Source organism: Typopeltis vanoorti, chromosome 11 (assembly GCF_054136105.1).
Source record: "Typopeltis vanoorti isolate ZY-2024b chromosome 11, IOZ_Tvanoo_1.0, whole genome shotgun sequence".
In the NCBI taxonomy this organism is placed as follows: domain Eukaryota; kingdom Metazoa; phylum Arthropoda; class Arachnida; order Uropygi; family Thelyphonidae; genus Typopeltis; species Typopeltis vanoorti.
In genome coordinates this window covers 64,019,799-64,043,648 of record NC_143559.1, presented here as the reverse complement: position 1 = coordinate 64,043,648, position 23,850 = coordinate 64,019,799, and the positions used below count along the sequence as shown (strand labels likewise).

Here is a 23,850-nt window from a genome sequence, read left to right as displayed (position 1 = left end):
TACTATTCTTTCCAAAAAATAAAAACATATTTATAATAGAAACAGTAAACCACAATTTTCACATAACGTGCTTTAATGGAAGCTTGAAAATGCGTATACAAGGCTAATATTTCCTATATGTTGAATATATAAATTATTATACAGTGCTATTTATTTACAACTTTCAAACTGCTAGCAGTAATAAATACCCATGCCTTTTATTTCATACATCACAGAGCAAGCACTTGAGTGCAACCTTGCTTTCACTTATCAATCTATATTTCATTGCTATTCTCATGTTCTCTCTTTCTCTCTCTATGTATATATATATATATACACACATATATATATATTATATGTTTGTGTGTGTGTATGTATATATATATATATATATATATATATATATATATATATATATATATAGCAGGCATATTTAAAGGATGATTTCAAGGTTGAGTTAATCCCGAAGTATATTTTAGTTATGATTGAATGTTTATAACCTTTGGTAATAACACTGAGGATTCTGCATTAGATATAATAACAATAAAAGTTTGTTCAAGTAGAGCAATATTCAAAATTTTGGCTATATATATCTTTCTCACTTTTTCAGAGTACTAGAAACTCCAAAATAATATAATTAAATAAATTGCACTTTTAATATAATAAACTCAACCTAAGCCAACCTTTAAATATTTAAAAATGATCATAATCTATAATAAAAGAGAATGTGACAACAAAACTAATGATAGCTTCTAGTGTCCTTTCTATTTGGAAGAGGTTTTTGGTTTACAGCATTAACAGTACAGAAATTTCTAACATCACAACCCAAAGCACACCACAAGAAAAAAATACCTTTTTTTCTACTTTACATTTAAAAATAAATGAATTTTAATTACATTTATATTAACTTATATTTTGCTCTGGTTGTATTATGGCCCTACTTTCTACAATTTGCAGCTATATATCACTTTCATTTCTATACGACTAACAGAAATAACTTCAAAGGAAAGATGACACATGAAGCTCTATGATGGGGATTCTAATAGAAAATATGTGAATATTCATATAATATATATATAGCTGTCAAATAAATTACTGCATATAAATTCATTAAAATAAATATGTAATAGGAAGTAACTGATAATGAAATTAAAATAGCCACCTCTAAATTATCAGTTGATTTACTGTATTTCTTTCTCTTTTTTTGGTAAACCAAATGTGAGAGTTAAAAAAACAGTCATTCAGAAAATTAATACATGAAAAACAGTTTATAAAATACAAGGGAAAATCAAACAGTAAAGTATGCATGTAAGAATACCATGTCAGTACCAGCTCTCAAAGTCATCATACCTAATCCAACTGTGGCATGGAAAGTGTTTTGCAAAAGTCTTTGGGTAGCAGTGAATGATTTTCAGTGCTTGATATTAGCCCACCAACCTGCTTTAGTGAAAGCCTGAAGTGACTTGGAAAAAAAAAATTTGATCTCTACTACTGAGGATTGTCTAATCCTAAGCCAACTCGTGATACTAAATATAGAATGGGCTTACAATCTTTTGTGGGTGGGATTCACATAAATAAATAAATAAAATAATAAATACATCTGCACAATATCTTGGTTATCAGTGGACTCTGCCTTCGAATTTGTACTATTACTAAACAATTCACTGTTACCGGATCAGTTGGGGTCATAGTCTGTGGAATTCACAGAAGACTGTGAACACAGTATGGCAAAAAGTATATAAAAGAAAAGCATATGAATGGGTGGAAAGGTTCAAAAGAGAGAAACTGAACCCTGCTACACAGGACCTATTAAAAAAAAAAAAAAGTGTTTTTGCATGATAATGTGCATCATTTTGTTGATCCAACCATTGAAACAATTCAAGATTATTTTCTCTTAAAAATGCCTCATTTAGATGAAATCAAATGGTATGTACTTAGCTGCAGGCGTAACCAAAAATGATCTTCTCAGAGAGCATTACGAAACTTTGGACCGATTCAGCAAGCATTTCAAGAAGCAAGGGAACTACTTTGAAAAATACTAAATGTTTGTACATTTTATCTTTCCAGATTTTAATGCAAAACATACTCTTTACTTTTGACTCACCTTTGTATTTATATACATAACTCATATAGCACAATTGAGCACTTACTGTATACTGTATGCATTATATATCTCGAGTAATGATTACAATATATGTAACAGCTGCAAGCATGATATTGTGCCCATAGTTATTGTGCTAAACCATACAGGTTATTAAGAATAATAAATAAATAAAATAAAAATAAAATTTAAAAAATTAAAAGAAATTTACTGTAAACATAACAGTATTAATGAAGTAAAGTTAAAGCTTTGTACAACACAAAAGCAAGCTTGATTCCAAGCAATTGTTAGAACAAAACATATTAAAATCCCCATGAATAGAGTTTCACTACATGGTTTAAACAATATTCACAATACAATTTAATAAATCCTTTGGTTTGTATACCATTTAAACTATTTTTAAATAAAAAAGAGAGGAAAAAAATAATCTCATCTAATTGAAAATCTGTTGTCACATTTCTAGGAATTTAAAGAGCATGATAAATTAAAAGAATAAGTATTTGTGCTGAATAAATTCATGCTAAAGTTGACCTTTTTATACATTTTGACTGCTTTTAACAGCATTTTTCTACCTATAATAGATGAAATATGGCAGCTAGTCTATGGCTGCTTTAAAGTGAGTAGCCACTGAATGTATGTATGTGTGTGTTGACTCATGGGAGAATTTTATGAAAAAGATATATACTATATTTCTGATGCAAATCTCAGTGAGAGCATGATTTTTACTTTTCATTATATTCATTTGTTCTTTATTGAGTATACATTTCTTTTGCCTGCCAGCAAATACTTAAATTAAGCATGAATCTGTCTAGGAAGAGCCATGTTAGGGGTAACTTTACATAGATTCAACACATAACATTTGACTTAAAAAAACTATACATAATATATATGCATTTATATATATATAGATATATTTAACATTTAAAATAGTACAAAGCTGTCTATTCCAGCTATTTCTTGAATTCAAAATACATCTATTTTCTTAGTGTTGCACATTTCTGGCATTGTTATTAAGAAACATTCGTTGCAAGTAAAATTTCAGTTTATAATAAAAGTCAGATAAAAAGTTTCTTTGGTATATATGTATATATTATTACCATCCAGTACAGAATTTGTTCATATTGAAAAAGTGAACAATGACTCTTTGCAACCAATTGCAGTTTACTACTGGTGAGAGCTAATTTTCTATGCTGTATAAAACCATTTTTGTTTTTATTATTATCTATTGTTTAAAGTGAAATTTTTAGTCCTAAAATTGGGTTTTAGGGATGAAATTGGTCAGTTTCAAATTACAAAATGAACTAACTGCTGGGTAGTGATTTTTTTTTTTTTTTCACTAATTCAAGGATCTAGTGTGATAGCCTTAAAAATAATTTTATAGCAGATCTGTATAAAAACAATCAGTGTATCATTAAAATCTAGTTAAAATATACAACACGAACATTTCCAAGTTTCCAATAACTAGTGATACTGTTGCTGTCAAAACAGTGAAAAATACTACCACTGTTAACTTATGGCTCTGCACCATGAGGTTAGCACCTCTAAAATCGATGTACTTTAACAGAGATCATATCTAATAGCTGATGTTACTTGCTAGGTAAATAATACCATCATTCTCTCTTTCTCTCTCAACAACAAAAATTTAAATTATAAAAAGAACAAATAAAATAAAAATCAAGTTAAAGCAAGACAGCTAACTTTACAATAAGGCCGCTAATGACAGGAACAATCCTTTTAAGTATGCTGTATACATAAGATCCTAAATAGTTTTGTTTTGCTGATTGTGCCATGTGAACATCTCAAAAAACTTTGTAATTATAAATTCAAAAAATAATAAATGTTTTTAATGTATTATTATTTTAAAATGCTATAACCCTTTTGGATGTAATCCATTTTTTAGAACTTGTTCCCTAAATAATCACTGAATGCCACAAAAATTGTATATCAGTGAGAACAACATTTCAAATTTGATGTTAAAATCTAAAATTACAACACTGCACCTAAAGCACATCAGACTGTCACCAGCAAGAAGTTTTATTTTAATAGATCCTATCAGGACCAGTACAGCACTGGTCCAATGCATAACTTACCACTCTTAAAAAGCTGAAAAAGGAAAAAGAATGCTAATGAAAGAAACAACACAATCCTTTTAAGTAAGCGTGTATACATAAGATCCAGTTCATCCAGTTTTGTGCATTTTTCATGCCAAAAAAAGTCTCTTTTAAAGGCTAGAGGACATTAACTGTTTCAAGACTGGTGACATACATGTACAACTTACAACTTGGATTTATTTTTGGATATGAAAAACTATAAAAAAGTCTGATTGTGTTTATGTTGAGACAATATAAAACAGTCAATCTGAACAAAAATTTCACTTCAGGAAAATACAAGCATGGTTGAAAAATAATAAAGAATTAACAGAATTTGTGGTTTGTCTGATTCAAAAATATAAATTCAAACAAAAAAGAACTACCAATTCATATCTATTAAAAAATTGGTTTCTTCATTGTGTACTGTTACATAATATCAGTTTTATGCCCAGGTATTACTTTTTCTGATGATACTAAAAACTTTTACTTGATTTCTTGATTATTTATTTATCCCTATCTATCAATACATCCTTTAAAGGCTAGGGGACAATTCTTTATTTCCTTATATAGTTTTTTAGGAGTGATAAGTTTTGGAATTTTCAAAATGTTCTGAAAAAATATCTCCTATCCTGAAAGTGTTCAGTCAGATGCTATTAAATGAGCTGATTTATGTATTAGTGAAACACAAATACTATATATAAGTATTTACAGATTCTAATGAAGGGGGAAAGAAGTTTGAATTTGCACAAAATATTTTTGAATTTATTTTATTTTTCTCTAAACACTTAAGTCAAAAGTCTATCACTTGATTTCTTGATTGATAATGATATTTTTAGAGAATGTTGAATATTCAAACTTAACTTCTTCATCATCAAATGCTTCTTAAAAGTTGTTGATATGCGAATTTTATTTGAAGAAAATATTCATTAATAATTTGAATTTATAAATAAAATTCTTGCTTTATTTATTTTTGAACTGAAGAAAAAATGACTATTTATTTTAATTAGGGCAGAAGTTCAGTGATAATGATATTTTTATTTTAAACTTTAAAAGAATATGCATATTGGCACTAACCTTAAGCAAACTGTGGAAGATAACTTTTGGAAGCCTCATTACAAAAAAAAAAAAAATTAAAACATGGAATTATTGCTTCTGGTTTATTAAAATTTTTATGGAGAAAGATGACTGAACCATGTTTTTTTTTTTTTTTTTTTTTTAAAGCTCTGAAATTAATTATACTTCACTCAATTTTGTTTTTCTTTAACATTTTAATATAATGGTTCAAGAAATCATTACATTCAATTGATTTCATCCAATAGGGTTATTACAATCAAAAGGAACATGATTATGACTAATATGAACTTTGGGTTGATAGCACGGTGCAGTACATCCTGCTAATATCTGGATTTTTGAAATTATAATATAGCTGATAAATGTTATAGCATATTATTTTTAATAAAAATAGCATGCATTACATAAGCCACTACAACTGACACCTGTTACTCAAAGTATCATGTAGAATTTCAGTTGGAGACTTACTGGATATTAGTATAATTGCTGAATAATTTTTTTTTTCATTTGTATATAATTATTTTCATAATTTGCTGTGTAAGATTAACTGGCTAATTAAACTTATGGCTGATTGGGTTGGAATTTTTTCTTTTCAACATTTAATAAATCAAGCTCTATATAAAAAACAAAAATTATGACTTACAGCACATATAACAGTTTTGATTTACAGATTGTCGTTTCATATAAATTAATTTTGCAAGGTTAGCCAAAACATATTAAATATAACAGCTACAGAGGGACCACACATGTTGTATTCCAGTAGGTCTCCTTTTAAAGAGTGACATGATTTCACAAAAGGACAAAAACACGATACAAAAGTTTAGTTTACATTACAGAAAGTACGGAAATGCCATGAATTCAAAGCAGGAAAAGCAGCTGACAACCTGAGGCACTGCAAAGCTGCAATTCTCAAAAACTAATGGATTCATTCCATGATCTATGATGCTGTATATGCAAAATAGCATGACAAGTAAGAAAATACCTGTGACTTTTCTGCAGCAGGCAGATGAAAAGATAGAGGTATTGGTGAATAGTTTGTCCTACTACTAGGATAGTGTATCTAACAGATATAAGCAAACATTCAAATATTGCTGCCCTCTTCTCTATGGACAGCCACAACATCTTCGATTAAGTGTATAGCTGTGCCTTTACAAAATAAATATACAAACCACCATAGATAGTGTTATAACAATATTTACAATTTACAAGATTTCCACCCAGGATATGCCAATCCTCTTTGGCTCCTCATATATTGCAGTAATTTGTCATTTTAATATTTTAGTAGCAGTCCTTTCATATAAAGTATAACATTCCCCTTTGTGCCTTTTTTTCTTGTTTCTTAAAAATTTTATACTAAAAACAACCAGGCAGGATAAATAATCCTATCCTTGCTTTCCATTGCTGTTGTAACAGCCCAACTTGCTGCTAGTAGCAAATGCTTCAAAGTTTTATCTATACATCTTTAACAGGTGAGCTCATATGGCTGAACATATTTAACAATGCAAATAACTAGTAGTGATAGCACATCATGATATGATGTGAGAATTGTGCACCTTGTTTCTTTCTCTACCACCATGTGCCACAACAAATTTGTGCTTCCACAAGAAGCATAAACAATTTAACCTGCAATTGGCAACTTTATGTGTATATCTGTTATATCTGTTAAACTGTTATAATGTTGGCCATATCACTTGTACCTTTGGTTTTTGAAGAATGTCTATTAACACGGTTGGTCCCCTCTATATGGCTCCTAGCAGAGGTCAGATGCGAAAAAAAAAAAGAAAAAAAGAAATGAAACAAAAGAACCAGAACTGACAGCTACTTTACAGAAAACAGAAGCAAGATGGGTGACAAGAGTCATTTCTTGCTGTAACAGAAGGAAGAGATGAGCAAACTAAGTGTGGCACACAAAACTAAAAGAGCATCTCATCATTTTTTAAAGCCATGGTTGATTTCCAGCTCCTTAATATTTTGCTCTTGTAACCAAAAGTATGAGGTCCTTCCCCTTAAGGCAGTGAGAGCTAGAAAATGGGGAAGTCAATGGGGTCTCACAGTGAACTATGATGAATGGATAATAAGTACTATCTGAAAATATTTGATGTTTTCTTTCTCTCCAGCATTGAGCGAGATATACAAACTGCTTTAGCAAGAAAGATTGCAGAGTCAACATACAAAAATCTCAACATTTGCACAGTAGTCATAAAATTGACTCCTTTATTCAGTATTTTCTGAGGCATGATGGCAGCAAGTAATTTCTTCTTTACAAAACAAGGGCATTGGGCTGGTGTAGGACCATCTGCAAAACATCAATTTTCTCACCTGAGTATCAAGGAACATCATGACCTCACTGGTGTCACATGCTCTCGTTCCTCATTAAAATATTCACTTTTGTAATAGTTTCCCACCGGGCAAGAGTTTGTGGTATCACCATTACTGGAGAGTGATCTCATTAATTCTTCAGCGCTAACAGGGGCCATTTTTACATTGGGCGGAGAAAGAGGCGAGAGTAGGTCAAAATCGTACAAAGAAAGATCAATGTCACCAAAAATTTCATCTTCACCACTGCTGGATGGTGATGTACCTGATAGAGGACTGGTGTTACCAGAGGTGGGACTTGAAGTTGGGCTGGTGGTTGGGCTGGAAGAGTATGTGATTGACAAGTTACTCATCCCAGACGGCACTGATGTTGTTGTTGATGGGGGCATAAGAGTATGTAGTGATGTTTCTGGACAGGTTGCAACATCACCAGGAATAGAGTCACTACTACTGTTACTACTGCTTGATGTATCAAAGTGATTATCTGCTGTAGCAGAACCATCAAACTGTGCATGTGTGGCAGTGCAACTACTGCTTCCATTAGTACTACTACCAGAAGAACCAAAATTAAGTACTGAGCTCCAATTCAGACTAGTTAGCCTGTCACCCTCGTCACTCCATAAGGCACCCGAGTCCGCTCGGTCACAAACTGTTCTAACAAAGGGGGTCATCCTTCCTGATGACGTGTCCATATCCACTAGGCACCGATCATAGTCTGTACAGTAGCTGTTTGAGTTACTGTTAAAAGTATTCTCACCAATCAACGTAGGGTTGGTCATCACAGAAGGAAAAGTGCTTGGATGTTTGTGCTCTACTTCGAAACTGTAGCTGCTGTGGTTAAAACCTTGGCCATCACTAATGTGGGGACTAGGAGGAGGAGGGGGTGGAGGAGGATCCAAAGTCATGGTCTGTGAGTTTATGGGCGGAAGAAATGAGGAACCACCTGAATTGCAGTTTATTTTGATACCCTCTCTCTCCATTTCCTGTTCAATGCTACGTAGAGTATTGCAGATAAGAACTGATCGCAGCAGGCTAGGATCAGGAGCCTGCCTAAACCTATTGAGTTTGCACATACTGATATTGAATACTGACTGCCGCTGCCTGGAGTACCGACTCTCTGGTAACTCCCCTGGTTCTGTAATATCATCCTCGGGAAACTTGCGTTTGAGGCCTCGTGCCTGAGGATCACACAACATGGTGACTACATGAATGATGGCAGGTTGTAAACACTAAAAATAAAAAAAAAGGAATTATTCAAATATGCTTACACATATTCAAAATTAATATTGACAATACAATACCACATTACATTTCTTTAATTAGAGAAAGAGGGGGAAGGAAGATACAGGGTTTTTCTTTCATACAAAAAAAAATTGTGAAACTACACACAACAGAAGTTAAACTATAGTGATCCTGAATTATTATCCATTCACTAGGAAATCAACTTATTGATCATTTAACTGAATGAATAACATAGTGCTATTCCACAAGTCAGCAGACTTGCACACCTATTCAAGGACTGGCTAACTCAAGATTTACTTATTTAAAGATAATTGAGATATATATACAATATAAATATTACTTGATAATATTACCAAACATAGTAAAAGTTTAAATTCATATCTATCAATACATTGTTTTTTTTTAAAATAAGCTTGATCAGAACTTTTATAATTTGTTATTGGCCCCTTTGTATTATTCATGTTATTCAGAATAGATTTCTAATAATTTTTTTTTTCCTGAAAATCATTATAGCCTTTTTCTCAAAAACTGTGAAGTATTTGTGAGCCATCCATGAGATTAATGGCATTTAAATAGTGACCATCATAATTTTCTAGTATGTGCGTGCGCACACAGATATATTTCTAGTATATATAGAGAGAATTTATTAAACTTACTAATATTTCACTGGTTTTAACTTATGGATCTGAGAGCTGGGTCAGAAGTAAAACACTTGACCAAAAACTAGAGAACGCAGATATGAGAGTTCTGAGAAAGATTAGAGGCGTGAACAGATGGCATCAATGGCAATATCATATTAAAAATGAGGATATTAGGAAAGAACTTGACATTGTCAGCATCCAGAAATGCTTTAGCAGAGCTAATCTCAGGTGGTATGGTCACTTAAATAGAATGGGAGAGAAAAGATTAGCAAAACAAGTGTTCTCTGCCAGGTTTGCAGGAAAACGACCCAGAGGAAGACCAAGATATAGGTGGATTGATACGGTACAAAGTGCCTTAGACGATAGAAATATAAGATCTGATAATGTTGGAGTAACAGACTGATTTGGAGGAAAATTGTAGATAGGAAGTTAGTAATGATGTAATTTTTTCATGCAGTACTATCATATCCTGTACACCCCTTGAGGGTAAATGGCAGGAATTTGATGATGATATTTCACTGGAATTCTAGTTAGCATCCTCAGAGCACAAATTAAAATTGTGATAAAACACATACTCAGATTGCTGTAGAAACAATTCAAACTAACTGAAAAGGAACTAATGTCCTATCAAGGCACCCAGATAAAAGAAAAAAGTTAGGCTAAATGTGATCTCAGAATGACCATCTCCCAGATCTTTAGCAAATTAATCCAGCTATATTTGTAAAGATTAGAGCCTCCGTGGCTCAGTCGGTATAGACAAAGTCCTTTGGTCAGAAAGACCTGGGTTCGATTCCTGTCCGTGATGCGAGGAACCTTATTTATCTAAAATTTCTTTTGACTAAAGATGAGTTAACAGTCTCATATGGAGGTGGAGGGTTTTTCTCCCAGTAACTTGGATTTTTCATCCCTCAAAACAGGTAAACCGGTCTCCCATGAACATACATAGGACCAAACCACCTTATCCTCAAGGTGGTCACGGTTGTGAAGTCCACAACTAAAGAACCGCAATGGTTCATGAAAAGCTTAAGAACAAGACATATTTGTGAAAGTTAGGGGATGTTTCATAGCTGATGCTGATTTGTCACTCTGATCTCTAGTGACTTCTTTGCAGCACAGTATCGTTTCCATTTAATCCTGTGTGAAGGTATATCCCGAGCATGGATGTCAATCTATGCTCTGGATGCTAAATAAGAATCAAGCAACTGTCATTATGAAATAAAGAGAGTATAACAGAAAACAAACATTCTTCTCAAAGACTCCTCTCTACATACCAGAATTATAGATCAGATCCTACTGACTTTCAAAAGAAAAAAAGTATATAAGTTATTTTTTTTTAAAAGACAATTACATCTTGGCTCAAAGAAAGTACCAAAAAATACTAAAATCTCACCATGTAAAACTATGTCGTCAGATATATGGAACTCCAAAAATTCATAATATCCCCCTCTCTCCTTGTCCAATAGTTATTGGAATAGACAGCCTCACCTACAAACCTGTCAAACAATTATCAAAATCAACCCACTCCCCAAAAGGCAACTCTCCCTCCATTCAAAATTCTTTTCACATTAAAGCTAATAAAAAATCTTGACTTGAAAGATTCAGACATCATGATCAGCTTTGATATTACTTCATTATTTACCACTATACTACTTGGGCAGGGTTTGATCCCGGACATGATTAAATGGTCTGGAAATATCAAGATCACCTTTGAAGCAGATAAGCAGGGCTTTTTTTTACCAGGAGAAATTCAATGTTTTACTCTAGCACATCAGCAAAATCAACTGCAAAAACTTATGAGTACATATAAATAAATACCAGTTAGGATTAGCAAACATCACCTCTTATCCAATACGCTGTGAATGCACACATCCTTGGTGATGGTGAGAGGTAATGTTGAAAGTAGAGGCCAGCAGCCTAATGGTTTCTAATCTAATAGTTTGGGCTAAAAGAGTACTAGGGTTTATATTTATTTATTCTTTTTATGTTTTTCTCAACCACAAATGATTTCTATAAACCTATAACATAACTAAAAGAATATCATATCTTTAATTATTATTTAGAAGGTTCTTGCCAAGTTTTATCCTTTTAGATTAGTGAGGTCTCTCAGTAAACCAATTATATAAACACAGTATATTTTTGTAATTCTTCTAGCTTTACTTCCTATTCAATGGCACCACTTATGTTGGAGAAGGGTATAACTTCAGTTCTGTTAAGGTTGTGAATGTTTATCATTTGTGCTGGTTCAGCAAGAATCATGTAACTGGTGATAGCCAAACCAGCATACATCTGATTACATCATGATATCATGTGTTTATCATTTGTGCTGGTTCAGCAAGAATCATGTAACTGGTGATAGCCAAGCCAGGCATACATCTGATTACATCATGATATCATGTGTTTATCATTTGTGCTGGTTCAGCAAGAATCATGTAACTGGTGATAGCCAAGCCAGCATACATCTGATTACATCATGATATCATGTGTATGAGTTCCAGTCAATACAGAATGCAGTTAACCTGATTAAGTCCCAAACTGCCAGCTCTTCCAGCATTCAAGAGTGGACACCTGGAAACAGATTGCAGAGGAATGGACACTGAATTAGCAGTTTCAGTCTGATTTCTACATTCTATATAAGCAGTGGTGTAGCTAGAGCTTTTGCCGCCCGGGGCAGTCCCTGAGTTTACTGCCCTTCTCAATACATACACACCAAAAATACTACAAAAAGTCAAAACGGCGTATAGGGAAATAAATTAAAACACTCCTCACACATAATGTAATAACAGCATACATTTCCTAGGAAATGTGTTTTTACATTATGGAAAATACCTAAGAATAGCGATCTGAACTTCCCCCACCTTTGCAACGAGTCGTCCGGTATTATACTACGTACTAGGATCACTTGCTTTGGCTAACGCTAGTGTCACCGATACTTTATAGTTTACTATATTCGGCAAGAAACTCTCTGATTCCAATCTTTGAGTTTCTTATTTGGTTTTAAAACTATGTGGGATTTAATATCCCCTTAATTTAAGTTAAAACACTATGTTTATTTTTGAAGTAAAACTTTAATTTCAACATTCTAAAATGTTATTTTTCTTGCTTTTCTGTAGCAAAATTGTTGATGACACTGGCAAAGTCTATTTCATAATAATGTAGGTAATCTTAATCTATTTTATTTAGAAAAACTCCTCACAACTAGCAACACTTACAACAATCGGGAGGAAAATTCGCAGTAGTATTACAATATTTGGAAATGAGTTCGAGACTGTATTTTAGAATTAACTGCAAAAGTTCAAAAAGGTTCAAAGTGCTGCCTGGGGCAGACTGTCCCCTCTGCCCCTCCCTAGCTACGCCTATGTATATAAGCAATGCAATCCCTTAGAAAATTTCAATAGCTATTAATAAATTAGTCCTTGATCCTTAATAGACAGTGTGTCAGTGCAGTTAGCCTAGTGGCTGTGTGCTTCACAACCACATGACTGGGGAAGGAGTGTCCCAGGTTCGCTTCCCGTCGAAGACGTGAGGAATTTGAGGATCTTCCTCAGCCATAGCCAAGTTAGCCGGTCTTGGACGCGAACAGTAGGGTTTTTTCCGCCAGTTTATCTGGCATTTTTCATCCCACAAACTGGCCCCGTGAACACACACATGGATCTACAGCCATAAATATTTACCCCCCCCCCCGTGAGGGGGCTCAACTCGCCCCAATAGGGACGGGGGGGGGGGGGGAAGGAAACTCCATACGAATAAATAGACAGCGTAAACACAAGCTTGTGATGTACAGGGTGTTCGGGATAAATTTGACATATTTATAATTAATTATATTTTTCCGTAAGTTACATGTATTAACACACACTTCTCTTCATTTAAAAGTTTGGACCCTTCTTCATTCATATACAAGATGTCAGAAAGGATGGATAGCTGGAACCCACCTGAATCATGGAAGAGAATAACTTGTATCATGATGATTCGTGCCCGCCATCAAAATAAGGATATTACGACTGCTGCCCAATGCTCCCTGAATACAGTAAAAACAATCAGGCAAGAACTAGAGACTTGCAATGGTGACTACGAGGATGTAGCAAGAAGAAAGATCCCTAGCAGACGATCTGATTGCGTTCGTACAGCAGAATTCCTCGCAAATCTGCAGGAACAGGTGTTGAAGAACCCTGGCATTGGAATTCGGGCTTTGTTCGTGGAGTTGCTAACTGTAGTCAAGCCCTGGATAACAAGGGTAGCCAATGGTAGGCCGTATGTATGGCAGCAGGATTCGGCCCCTTGCCACACCTCTGGGAAAAGTCAAAAATGGTTGTCTGAAAATTTCTACGACTTCACCAGTCCAAATGTTTGGCCTCCAAACTCCCCAGACCTTAACCCCATGGATTATTTTGTATGGGGCGCAGTTGAAAAAGACACCAATCGCACTTCCAGTAATACAAAAGCCCAGTTAATGGATAAAATTAAAACAGTTTTTGCGGCTCTTCCCAGGGAGACTGTAGCATCAGCTTGTTCGAGGTTCCGAAGCAGAATTGAAGCTGTGATCGATGCTAATGGTGGTTATTTTGAGTAAATCTTGTTGATAGTATTGTAATTAACTCTGCCTGTAATGTTTTTTTGTCAATTCATTAAATTTAATAGATACAAAGAAGATTTTCTTTTTCCTTACGAAACTGTCAAATTTATCCCGAACACCCTGTATTTATTTGTTTATTTAATTTTTTGATTTACTAACATATAAACAGTATGTATTCTGACTATCAGTATTTAAAAGATATTCGGATATTTCTATTTAGTACTTCCTATGAAACCTTGAATAATAGATGGAAGCAAAATTTTTCTTTAAGAAAGTGAATGGGAGAAAACTTCTTTATTTGAAGTCTTTCTGCCCTCTTTTCTATTTCAGAGACTTATCAATTGTGAATACAATATTAAGTTACCTAAAAATGTATCATGTTCTGGAGTTTGTGATTTGTGAAAAAAAGGGCAGTGTTGATACCGATTTTTCATCAGCCTTCTATTATTTTCCTGTAGTATTTATAATATAAATATATAATGTAAACAATAACGGCTATTTTATTTTTGTTGCATGCATATAGCCATTCGGATGTAAATAAGTAATAAAATTTATTTCATTTTGTGTTCAGTTTCCCTACGCCGCCACTTTCGTTACGGCTTGATACTTCTGAAAATTATTTATATATGATTTGTGTATTATATAAAAAAGAGTGAAAAATAAATTGTTTGAAAAGTGATAGTTTAATATATTTTGTCCCAATGTTTGCAACTTCGACGATAAAATTGCCACACTACAAGGCAATTATCAAGTAGTTAAAATCACACCAGATGACGCCAGTTGTTTCCCAGAGAGAACTAGTTCCATAACACTATACTCAAACAGAATGCAGTACGGCAAATCTTCGACTTTCAAAACAGGAAGTAGGTCAAAACGTCAGCGTTTGTGCCGCACGATAGCTGTGCTGCGTCTGACGAATACGACGCCTGAGTATCACAAAAACTGTAATTTCATAATTTGAAATATAGAAATTACAAATTAATATTTTGTATTTTACTTCATATACTAATTAATTTTTTCTTAATAAACAAATATTGTGTTTGAACTATACTGTGTTTTCTAATTAATTATTTGGATGGTAATGGCAACTTCGGCAAAAAGATTTGTAATGTGGCTGTCGTAGACAGAAGAAACAAATCCCTAAGTTTGTTTGTTTGTTTTTTCTCGGCAAAATGTGAAACTCGACAGTTTAATGTTATGGTTAGGAATATCGTTATGTTATGCGTGCCAAACAATCATCACACTTATTGAGTCCTGATACTGGATTCGTTTATTTCTAAACCCCCAGTTCAGAGTTTCAGGATTGCGTAACAAATGGCTCGTAACGAGAATGAAATAAATAGGAAAATATGCTTTCTCCAGAAGATTTCAACACATGTGCGTAATGCTTTTACTACACAGGAAAATATGGTTCTTCGTTGAATAAATAAGTAATAAAATATTGTAATTTTAACTATTAAAAATAGTAAATGACACAAAACTGGTAAGGTAATTTAAATCACTGAAGTTTCATATATAGATGGAAAATTCAAAATATGTCTTGGCACGCACGTGTTCCAACAAAATATTGCAGCATCGTTATTTATGTGTAGTTTTAATGCAACAATATAGGATATAAACTATTATTATGCATGGTGGAAGCTTGCTTTGAATAAAATGTAAATATATAACGAAACGACATTAGTGTATTAACTTGGAAAAAAAAGATTTTAAATGGAAACGATGTCGTAAGACATCAACATTTAGAGTAGTATTTATACAGAACCTAAACGCTTATATTAGTAGAAATAGTTAGTAGTTGAATAATGGAGGAAAATCAAGCACTCGGGACTGTTTTTTTGTCAAACTATAAGTATTAAAGTAAAAAATAAAGTTAGTATACTAAATCTAATAAGCATATATTAATGATACCATATGAATTATGCTCCATTTATATGGAAGGAGAAATAAAGTTCAGTGTTCGTAGGTTTACTAGAAAAAAAATACACCATAATAAACGGCTGTATTAAAATATTCCCATTAATAATACTTAAACAACAGGCATAAGGAACAAATTGAATTACAGAAAGAACCCAAAAAATGTCCCCTTCGACCTTTTACCACACGCATTATTGTAAGAAATAATTATTTTCATGACGTGTCATCATCACTTATGTTTATTAATTACATGGCTTTAGGAGTCCCAAGATTGGGGACGGATCACACGAACCATTATTCTCACTATACGTCTCTCTCCTCAGTGGCGTAGCTACGGGGGGCACTTTGAACCATATCCTATTTGACGTTTTGTATTTTTGGTGTATTGAGAGGGACGGCAAAAGCTCTAGCAACGCCATTGTCTCTCCTTAAACTTATGATTCAGTGATATGCATTCGCAATCCGTCCCCAGATTTTTTTTTTTTTTTAATAATGTAAATTCCACCCAAAGAAGAATGGACACCTCTTGTACATTGGAACCATGGACATGCTATGGTTAGATGGTCTGGAAGCACTTCTAGAGACCAAACAGCACTTCAGGCAGTAGACTGCATGAAGTCGGTTTTAGTCGGAAAGTTTGACTGCAGCCGGCAGTATACAGACTTCAGGAAGGAATTGAATCCAATGTTACGTCCTCGCGAGCACTACAGAGGTTCTCAAATCCGAGAGATAGTACATACTTGAAGGGGTATAATAATGATTGTGACTAGAGTGATTTCGATTCGGGAATGATAGTAGAACCCCATATGTTCATTCGTCAATGTCAGGCATGTGAAAGCATCTGGTCGATACGAGAATCAGATGATGGACCGTAAAATCCAATAGATATGCTACAAATGGTCAAACAACTACGTCGCATAACATAAGATCTAAGCGGATGTATTATGAACCAGATATCTTGAATGGGGCAAGAGCACAAAACTACTAATAAACCCATGCGACATTACAGCTAAGGTGGGCGAAGGAACATCAACATAGCAGGAAACTGGGACTCATGTATGAAAGGACAACAGTGTGATTGGTCCATGTATTCATGCTTGCCTCATCAATAACAAAGCAATGGTGTGAATTTTGTCGCTTCTTAGGTCTTGACAGGAACAAAGCAAGGGCTGAATGGCGAAGCCTATCTGAACATCGTTGTCAACCAAAATACATCAATTTTGATCATGTCCCGTATCCATTATTAAATGGATACTTTCAACAGGATAATGCACGATGTCTGGACATGCGCGGTTCAAGAATGGTTAACAGGAATATGATAGTGGCTTTCTTTACATTAATGGATTTGTTCCCTCAATGAACAGGGCATCTTTGAGGTAACATCCTATCGTGGGGTCCAGCAAGCTATTAGATAGGCATTTGTAATAAACTAAAACTGTATGTACAAGGAGTATACTAATTACAAAAATAAGTCAAAATCTACAGACTTTAAGGGCGTGATGTGTCATATCACTGTATCCTGCTGGAACCCGGTAAGTCATCACGAATGTACAAATTGGTAGCACAATCTTTTATTGTTATTATTATTACGGACGACTCCAGGGAGTCCTTAGACTCATCGAGGGAGGCCCTAAACATCATATCCACACAACTATTCGACATTCTCGCAGTATCTATCATACCTTGCCTTCAACTCACTCACTGTCATAGCACCCACAACAGACTCTGGCAGCTTATTCCACTCATTTACCACATTTTACAACTGGATTATGTTCTAGACAAGTCACGGATCCAAAGAATGAACATTCGCTTCGTTGTCATTACCTACTCAGGAAAACATTGTTACTGATAGGTTGTCTTATAAATGGATAATATTCATGTACCATTATAATAAGGCGAAATTAAGCAGAAATTTTGAAATGACATGCTCGCAAAATTCATCTGCTCATACTGAAGCTAACCAAGCTGGCTGCAACTGGATTTGTTTTGCAATATCATATGCAATATAATCGAACTCAAAATTTGAAAAACACTAAGCCACATGTTCGCTGTAGATTCTTAGAATGTCAAGATTCTCAGAATTATTTAATAAAATGTAGATTTATTTTATTATTACCATCTGACTCTACTATTTTAAGTCTCGTAAGTTACTGGCAAATTATACCTGCATGGTTTATGGATTCCATTTTGGGCTACTACGAAATAAGTAAATGTCCTGGTCACAAAGATTTCTGCAGTTTCTTTTATTTTATTTTCATCTTGGGAAAGGTGAAAATTTTTATTTACACCTTTCACAAGGGAAGAGCGAAAAGAATTAGAATTTCATCCCCTCAACTAATTTTTGTATGTCGCTTCTTTCTGTGATCCTGTTTTCCAATCCAAATACAGCTTAGATTATTCTTTGGCTGACATCGTTTTCATAGTTTATATCAGCATTCAGTATCCCAGGTTTAGATATAAACCTATACTGTGGTAATAATTTAAATTTACGCTTACACAAATTAAGAAGAGAAATTGTATAAATTTTTTAGACGGGGAGGGGGTTGCCAGTGATCATGTTTCGAAATGATCAAGTCTACAGAGAGAGAGAGAAATAACCGCTTCGTAAAAATCCTTCAAAACAACTACGTGTGCATATAATCCAAAACATGACTGTTCAGGGCTGTACACAGACGTGCACTGAGTGCGAATTTGCAACAAAAACAAACTCTTACGAAGTTGTTCAAAACGCCATAGTCATTTCAAAAACTTTTGCCGACAAATGTTTTACAGCCAGATGTCTCAAAATGTGTCATAATAAAGCAAAATAAAACTAAGTTCTGCTTTTTCGACCTTATGTTCCACCAGAATTCCCGCTGGCATCTCTCCCGGCGCGAGATGCAACGAGATGCCGTCACGCAAAAAGGGGTGCATGCACGGTACTGTACCTGTACAATGTACTGCCGTAATGGGAACGCAGAAGTAGGTCAGCCAGCATTCGCATGGTGCTGCTTTTGCCTGCTGCCAAGGGTAAGTAAGAAGTACCGTCAAATGTCAGGAGCCAGTTCCCGCCACAACCTGTAACTCTGGCACCTGTTACGTCACGTTATGACATCCCTCCAAGAAGAGATGCAGTGTAAATAGCAAAACATCCTACCACGTTAAATACAGCTTCAACACTTAGCCATTCACTTAATTATTAACAGGTTTTTATCTTGCATTTAAAACTGCCCCCCAAACATTTCCAGACAGTTTTAAAATTGGCACTATAAAATACAATCGGAAATACATTATTCAATGTAAGAGAAATTACATGCAGCACACATTAAAGTTTGGATGCCAAATATATTTAATAAAATTGAAGCGTATAGCAATCTGTTGGCAGAAAGTCTGGAACGGTGTTAAAATTAATTCTAACTTCGTCTGCCAGGCCACGGTATTTGAAAAACAAATGAGAGGGATATCGTTAACGTTTTTTTTTTTTTTTAAATATGTACATTAGTGGTTCCATATGATCCCAGACTAAAGGATTAGGGTGAGGAAATCTAGATGATCAAGGACCTCTTCTATTAATTCAACGGTCCGGATAATGACAGTTCAGAAACCTTAATAATAATAATAAAACGACTATTTTAATTTTATTATTTAACAAAGCAACTGACGCATTTCGGCAAAGATGTAATAATCCCACCCATGAAATCTACACCACATTAATATCGTGGACAGGAAAGTACTAGATAATCCGGGGGTTCTACTACAGACCAAACCTGTGACGCACCTGGGGGGTGGCAAGGGGCTCTGTCCCCCCTCCAAAAGAAAAATATACTCGAAAATTTTCAAAAAATCTTTTCCTAATTAAAATTCATTTTTTTATTTACGTTGTGTCGTGTCTTCTATTTCTATACTACTTATGAATTAGCGGTCACATAGGTGGGAATACCCTGTAGCTTTCGGAATCATGGCAGCTGTGAACGCAAGGCGAATGAACGTAGCTTTCGTGCAAACCGAGCTTTTTTCGTTTGCCCGAGTCGGGCCAGAGGAGATCACGGGTATCATGTATTGGCGATCACTGCAGATAATGAGTCCATAGGTCGTATTCAATGTGTAGTGTGTATTCTCAAATAGTCAACTCAACTCCCCACACACACCCAAGATTAAATCTTGAGTGCTCGGCCCCCTCCAAGATTAAATCCTGAGTGCGCCACTGGACCAAACATCGAACTTTTTCAAGTTACTACAGACCTCCACTAAGCTGGATAGCAGTCCACTCTACACAAAGGCATTCACAAATTCTTATGTCATAGTGTGATTGGAACCCATGGTCTACAGGCGTAAATACCACCATATTTCAGGTCGAATACAATCTTTACACATTTTGGATTTTGCTGAAGACTTGCACTACCAAAAGTAATGATATGCATTCCTTCTACCATTCTTCTATCGTTGGTTATCTTAACGTTAGGATATGACTTTTGATTTATTCACTGGTACCCTTTTATTACTCTTGCACAACAAAATCTTTACCAACCAACTAATTTTTCCCTCCATGACATCTGTCTTCTACATTCTTTCCAAAATCTTCCTATCAATTCATTTCACTATTTTTACAAATCACTTGGCCTTCGCACACGCACACACACACACACGCATTCCTGATTTTCGCTCACGCGTATTCCTGATTTTCGCTCACGCGTAGACCCACACTTCACCGTGCAAGCATCAGAAACTGAAAATCTCCCACGGAATAGGTAGGTCAATCCTTATTCCAGGAATGCCGCATGTTCTGTGGATGCGAGTGTTCACGGGGCCGGTTTGTCTGTTCTGAAGGAAGAAAAAACCGGACTTTCCGGGTGAAAAAGCCCTCTACCTCCATATGAGACCGGCTAACTTACCTTTAGTCGAAAGAGACGAGATAAAAGGTTTCTCACTTAACTGGCGGGAATAGAACTCAGGTTTTTCCGACGAAAGGGCTTCATCTATACTGACTGAGCTACGGAGGCTATGAATCTACATCACAATTTAAATATAAAAAATGACTAAATAATTAGATAGACTTTCGTGTTTTCATGGCCATAATGCATTCTGCTTGAAATGGAAGTCCAGATGGGAATATTCGTGTGCGTGTGGGTATATATATATAAGAAGAAGAAGCATAACGGCTAAACTACGATATCATTTCACTACTTCATCATTTTAAATGTTCACAAAGTTCGCTAAACTTTGTTATGAACAAGGATGTAAGGAGACGCCCCTGACACAACAGAAAAGATGATTCTAACCTACGTTACTCAACTTTTATTCTAATTAGATGCTAACACAATCCATGAATTCAGATTATAATTGATTTGATATTATTTGACGTCAGTGAGCGAACTTACAATATGGAATCGTTCTATTGAGTTCTGTACTTCTTTATAATACTTAACATAAAAAGAACTTAGTCAATAAACATTTCTTTTTTTTGTGTGTGTGTGTGTGTCTTAAGTAAAAACAACTCAGAACTGATTTGAAGAAGGGACATAGAAGCGAACACAGAATGTCGTCCTGAAATGATTTTCCGATACATTTCAAAGAAGACTGACTATTGACTAATATAAACTTAAAGTAAATTTGGAAGAAAGAATTTTCAAGTGCATTCCACAAAGAGGCTCAAAATAATAATAAAGTTTATGGTGGTGGGCCTCTAAACAGCATTTAAATTACACACCGAAGGCATCATTTTTGCGATAAATACTATATCATAAAGGAATAAGTCACGCAAGTTGCATTCTTCGATTGGAAAAGACCCTATTTATATCTAAGGATTTTGTTCCCATTTAGAAAGTACACCTCATTTTTTTTTTTAATTTATAAACGATATATTTTTACAAATTTCTGAATATTAATGATACAATATAAAAATAATAAATCTTCAAATTCAGCTACAACATTATGCTGGAAACTCTTTGTAGATAATCAATGCACGTTGTAAAAAAAATATAGTTTTCTGGAAAACGAAAGAAAACTTCAAATATTTCCAATAGTTTGTGTTTCCCTTGGTGTTTACTAAATTATCCTTTTACTTTATCTGATAACAAATGCCTAAGTTCACATACTTGCACCTTTTATCAGTCACTTGGAGAGGGGACAGGAAAGCAAGCCTAAAAAATAGTGACAGAAGAGCTTCTCAAAGTTCGGATTGGCATTCGGACATTTTCTAACAACAATACTAATCTCTTTCGAGTAATTAAAGTAGAAAAATCTAAATTGTTTCTTCTAATCTAAAGTGCACTACATAGTAGTAAAATTTACGCAAGAACAGCAGAAGATATACATTTTCGCCAAACCAAGTATAACGATTATGTCATCCATATAACTGAATATCAGCGCAGCTTGACTAACTTTAGGGAAATGATCTGGTCAGATACTAAGTGGACACGAGGAAGGTTGGGTTGATCGGTTTGTTTAGTGGCTTTAGGAGTGCAAAGGTCATACTGGCCATTCCAGAGGTCACAGAAGTATCACAAGAAAGGCAGTGTGTATGGAAGGGGGGGGGGATCAAATTAAAATATTTTATTGCCTTCGGTTGGACAAGACTGATTCTGAGAGAGACATATATGAAAAACAGTATTAATTCCCAAAATAATTACTGAAAAAAAAAATCGGAAATACCAAGGGAAAAAAATGTTTCAATATAGACATTATAAAGTGAATCACATGATTTCTGTTTAGGACTTGTACTGCAGAAGCCCTGAATACAACGATGGAAGGTAAAAGATCCAAAGGACGGCCCAGAATTAGATGGATAGACAAAATAAAAGAGGACCTGAAAACCAAATCACAACAAGCGACACCAAACTGGACAGAATTGTTCGGATTTTCCCGGGACAGACAGAAGTGGAAAAAAGTTCATTCGGCCTCATCATTATCATCCACATAGATGATGGAAGAGAGAAGAAGACTGCAGAAGCTATCCCAAACTTTCTCATATAACAATTATATGATGAATGCACTCTAATCCCTATTATATACTTTAAATACTTTTTGAATTAAGTATTTTTGATAGCATATGATTTCATGCAAGACATGGAAATCAGGAGAACTCAATTAAAGCTATGAACGTAGCTATGGAAAGTTGTCAAAATGTCAAGGGGAGGGTCAAAGAAGCTGCAAGAGGAAGAGAAATCGTCTGTCTGGAAAACAAAATGCAACAAACTTTTAATACAAAAGTTTATATTAAAAAGAAACAAACGAAAACAACGTGGGCGTTAGCTAATTTAGCTTGCAATAACTGCAGTTTTTCTGTGTTTTGAAAAGAACAGACCTAGTTTCTTCGCTTCTGAGTCTGTATTTAACAATGCACAGTTGTCCATTTTCAAAGCAACTCGTTCTCATTGAAGCAGAAACACCTGAAGTTATCTGCGGACATGCAATGCAAGGCCTCGACAGATTTAAAAAGGCAGTAACAAAACGAGGACGCTTGCACCTCGAAGGTCCTTTTTCATCTCTGCGTACTGGGATGGTATGAGTCTCTTGGATTTATAGACCATTTAAAGATTGCCATTCGTCTGGTGTATTCTCAAAGGATGGGAGTATTACATCTGCAGATGTGAAAGTAGTGACAGGCCGGTTTGTTTGCTTACAGGCGGAAAAAAACCCTGAATTATTGGGTAGAAAAACTGTCACATGTGTATGAGAGTCTGGTTAGCTTCACCTTCAGTTGAATATCCTATATATAAAACTATTCACTGTCGAAAGGATTCGAACCCAGGTGTTTCAACCGAAAGGCAAACTTTAAGACGTTTTACGGACTGAGCTGATCCGAAGCTTGGTCCGTGTATATATAACATAATTCGCGCATTAACCCGCGAAGTTCGTTGGCAAGAAGGAATGAGCATTTCTTCACTACTGAGAGAGGGAAGAAAAAAACCCACTGGGGGTTTGAAATAATAAGTGAGCCGACAT

At 34.7% G+C, this 23,850-nt stretch overlaps 1 protein-coding gene across 1 annotated transcript in view; it reads right to left on the bottom strand.

Annotated features, from left to right (window-relative positions):
* Window positions 1-55: 55 nt before the first annotated feature.
* Window positions 56-23,850, bottom strand: part of LOC150101672 (uncharacterized) — a 56,324-nt gene continuing 32,529 nt past the window's right edge. The window contains exon 2 of the mRNA XM_090400013.1: window positions 56-8,786. Coding sequence (XP_090256139.1) covers window positions 7,578-8,786 — 1,209 coding nt within the window. The 3' untranslated portion in view covers window positions 56-7,577. The remainder of the gene's footprint in view (window positions 8,787-23,850) is intronic.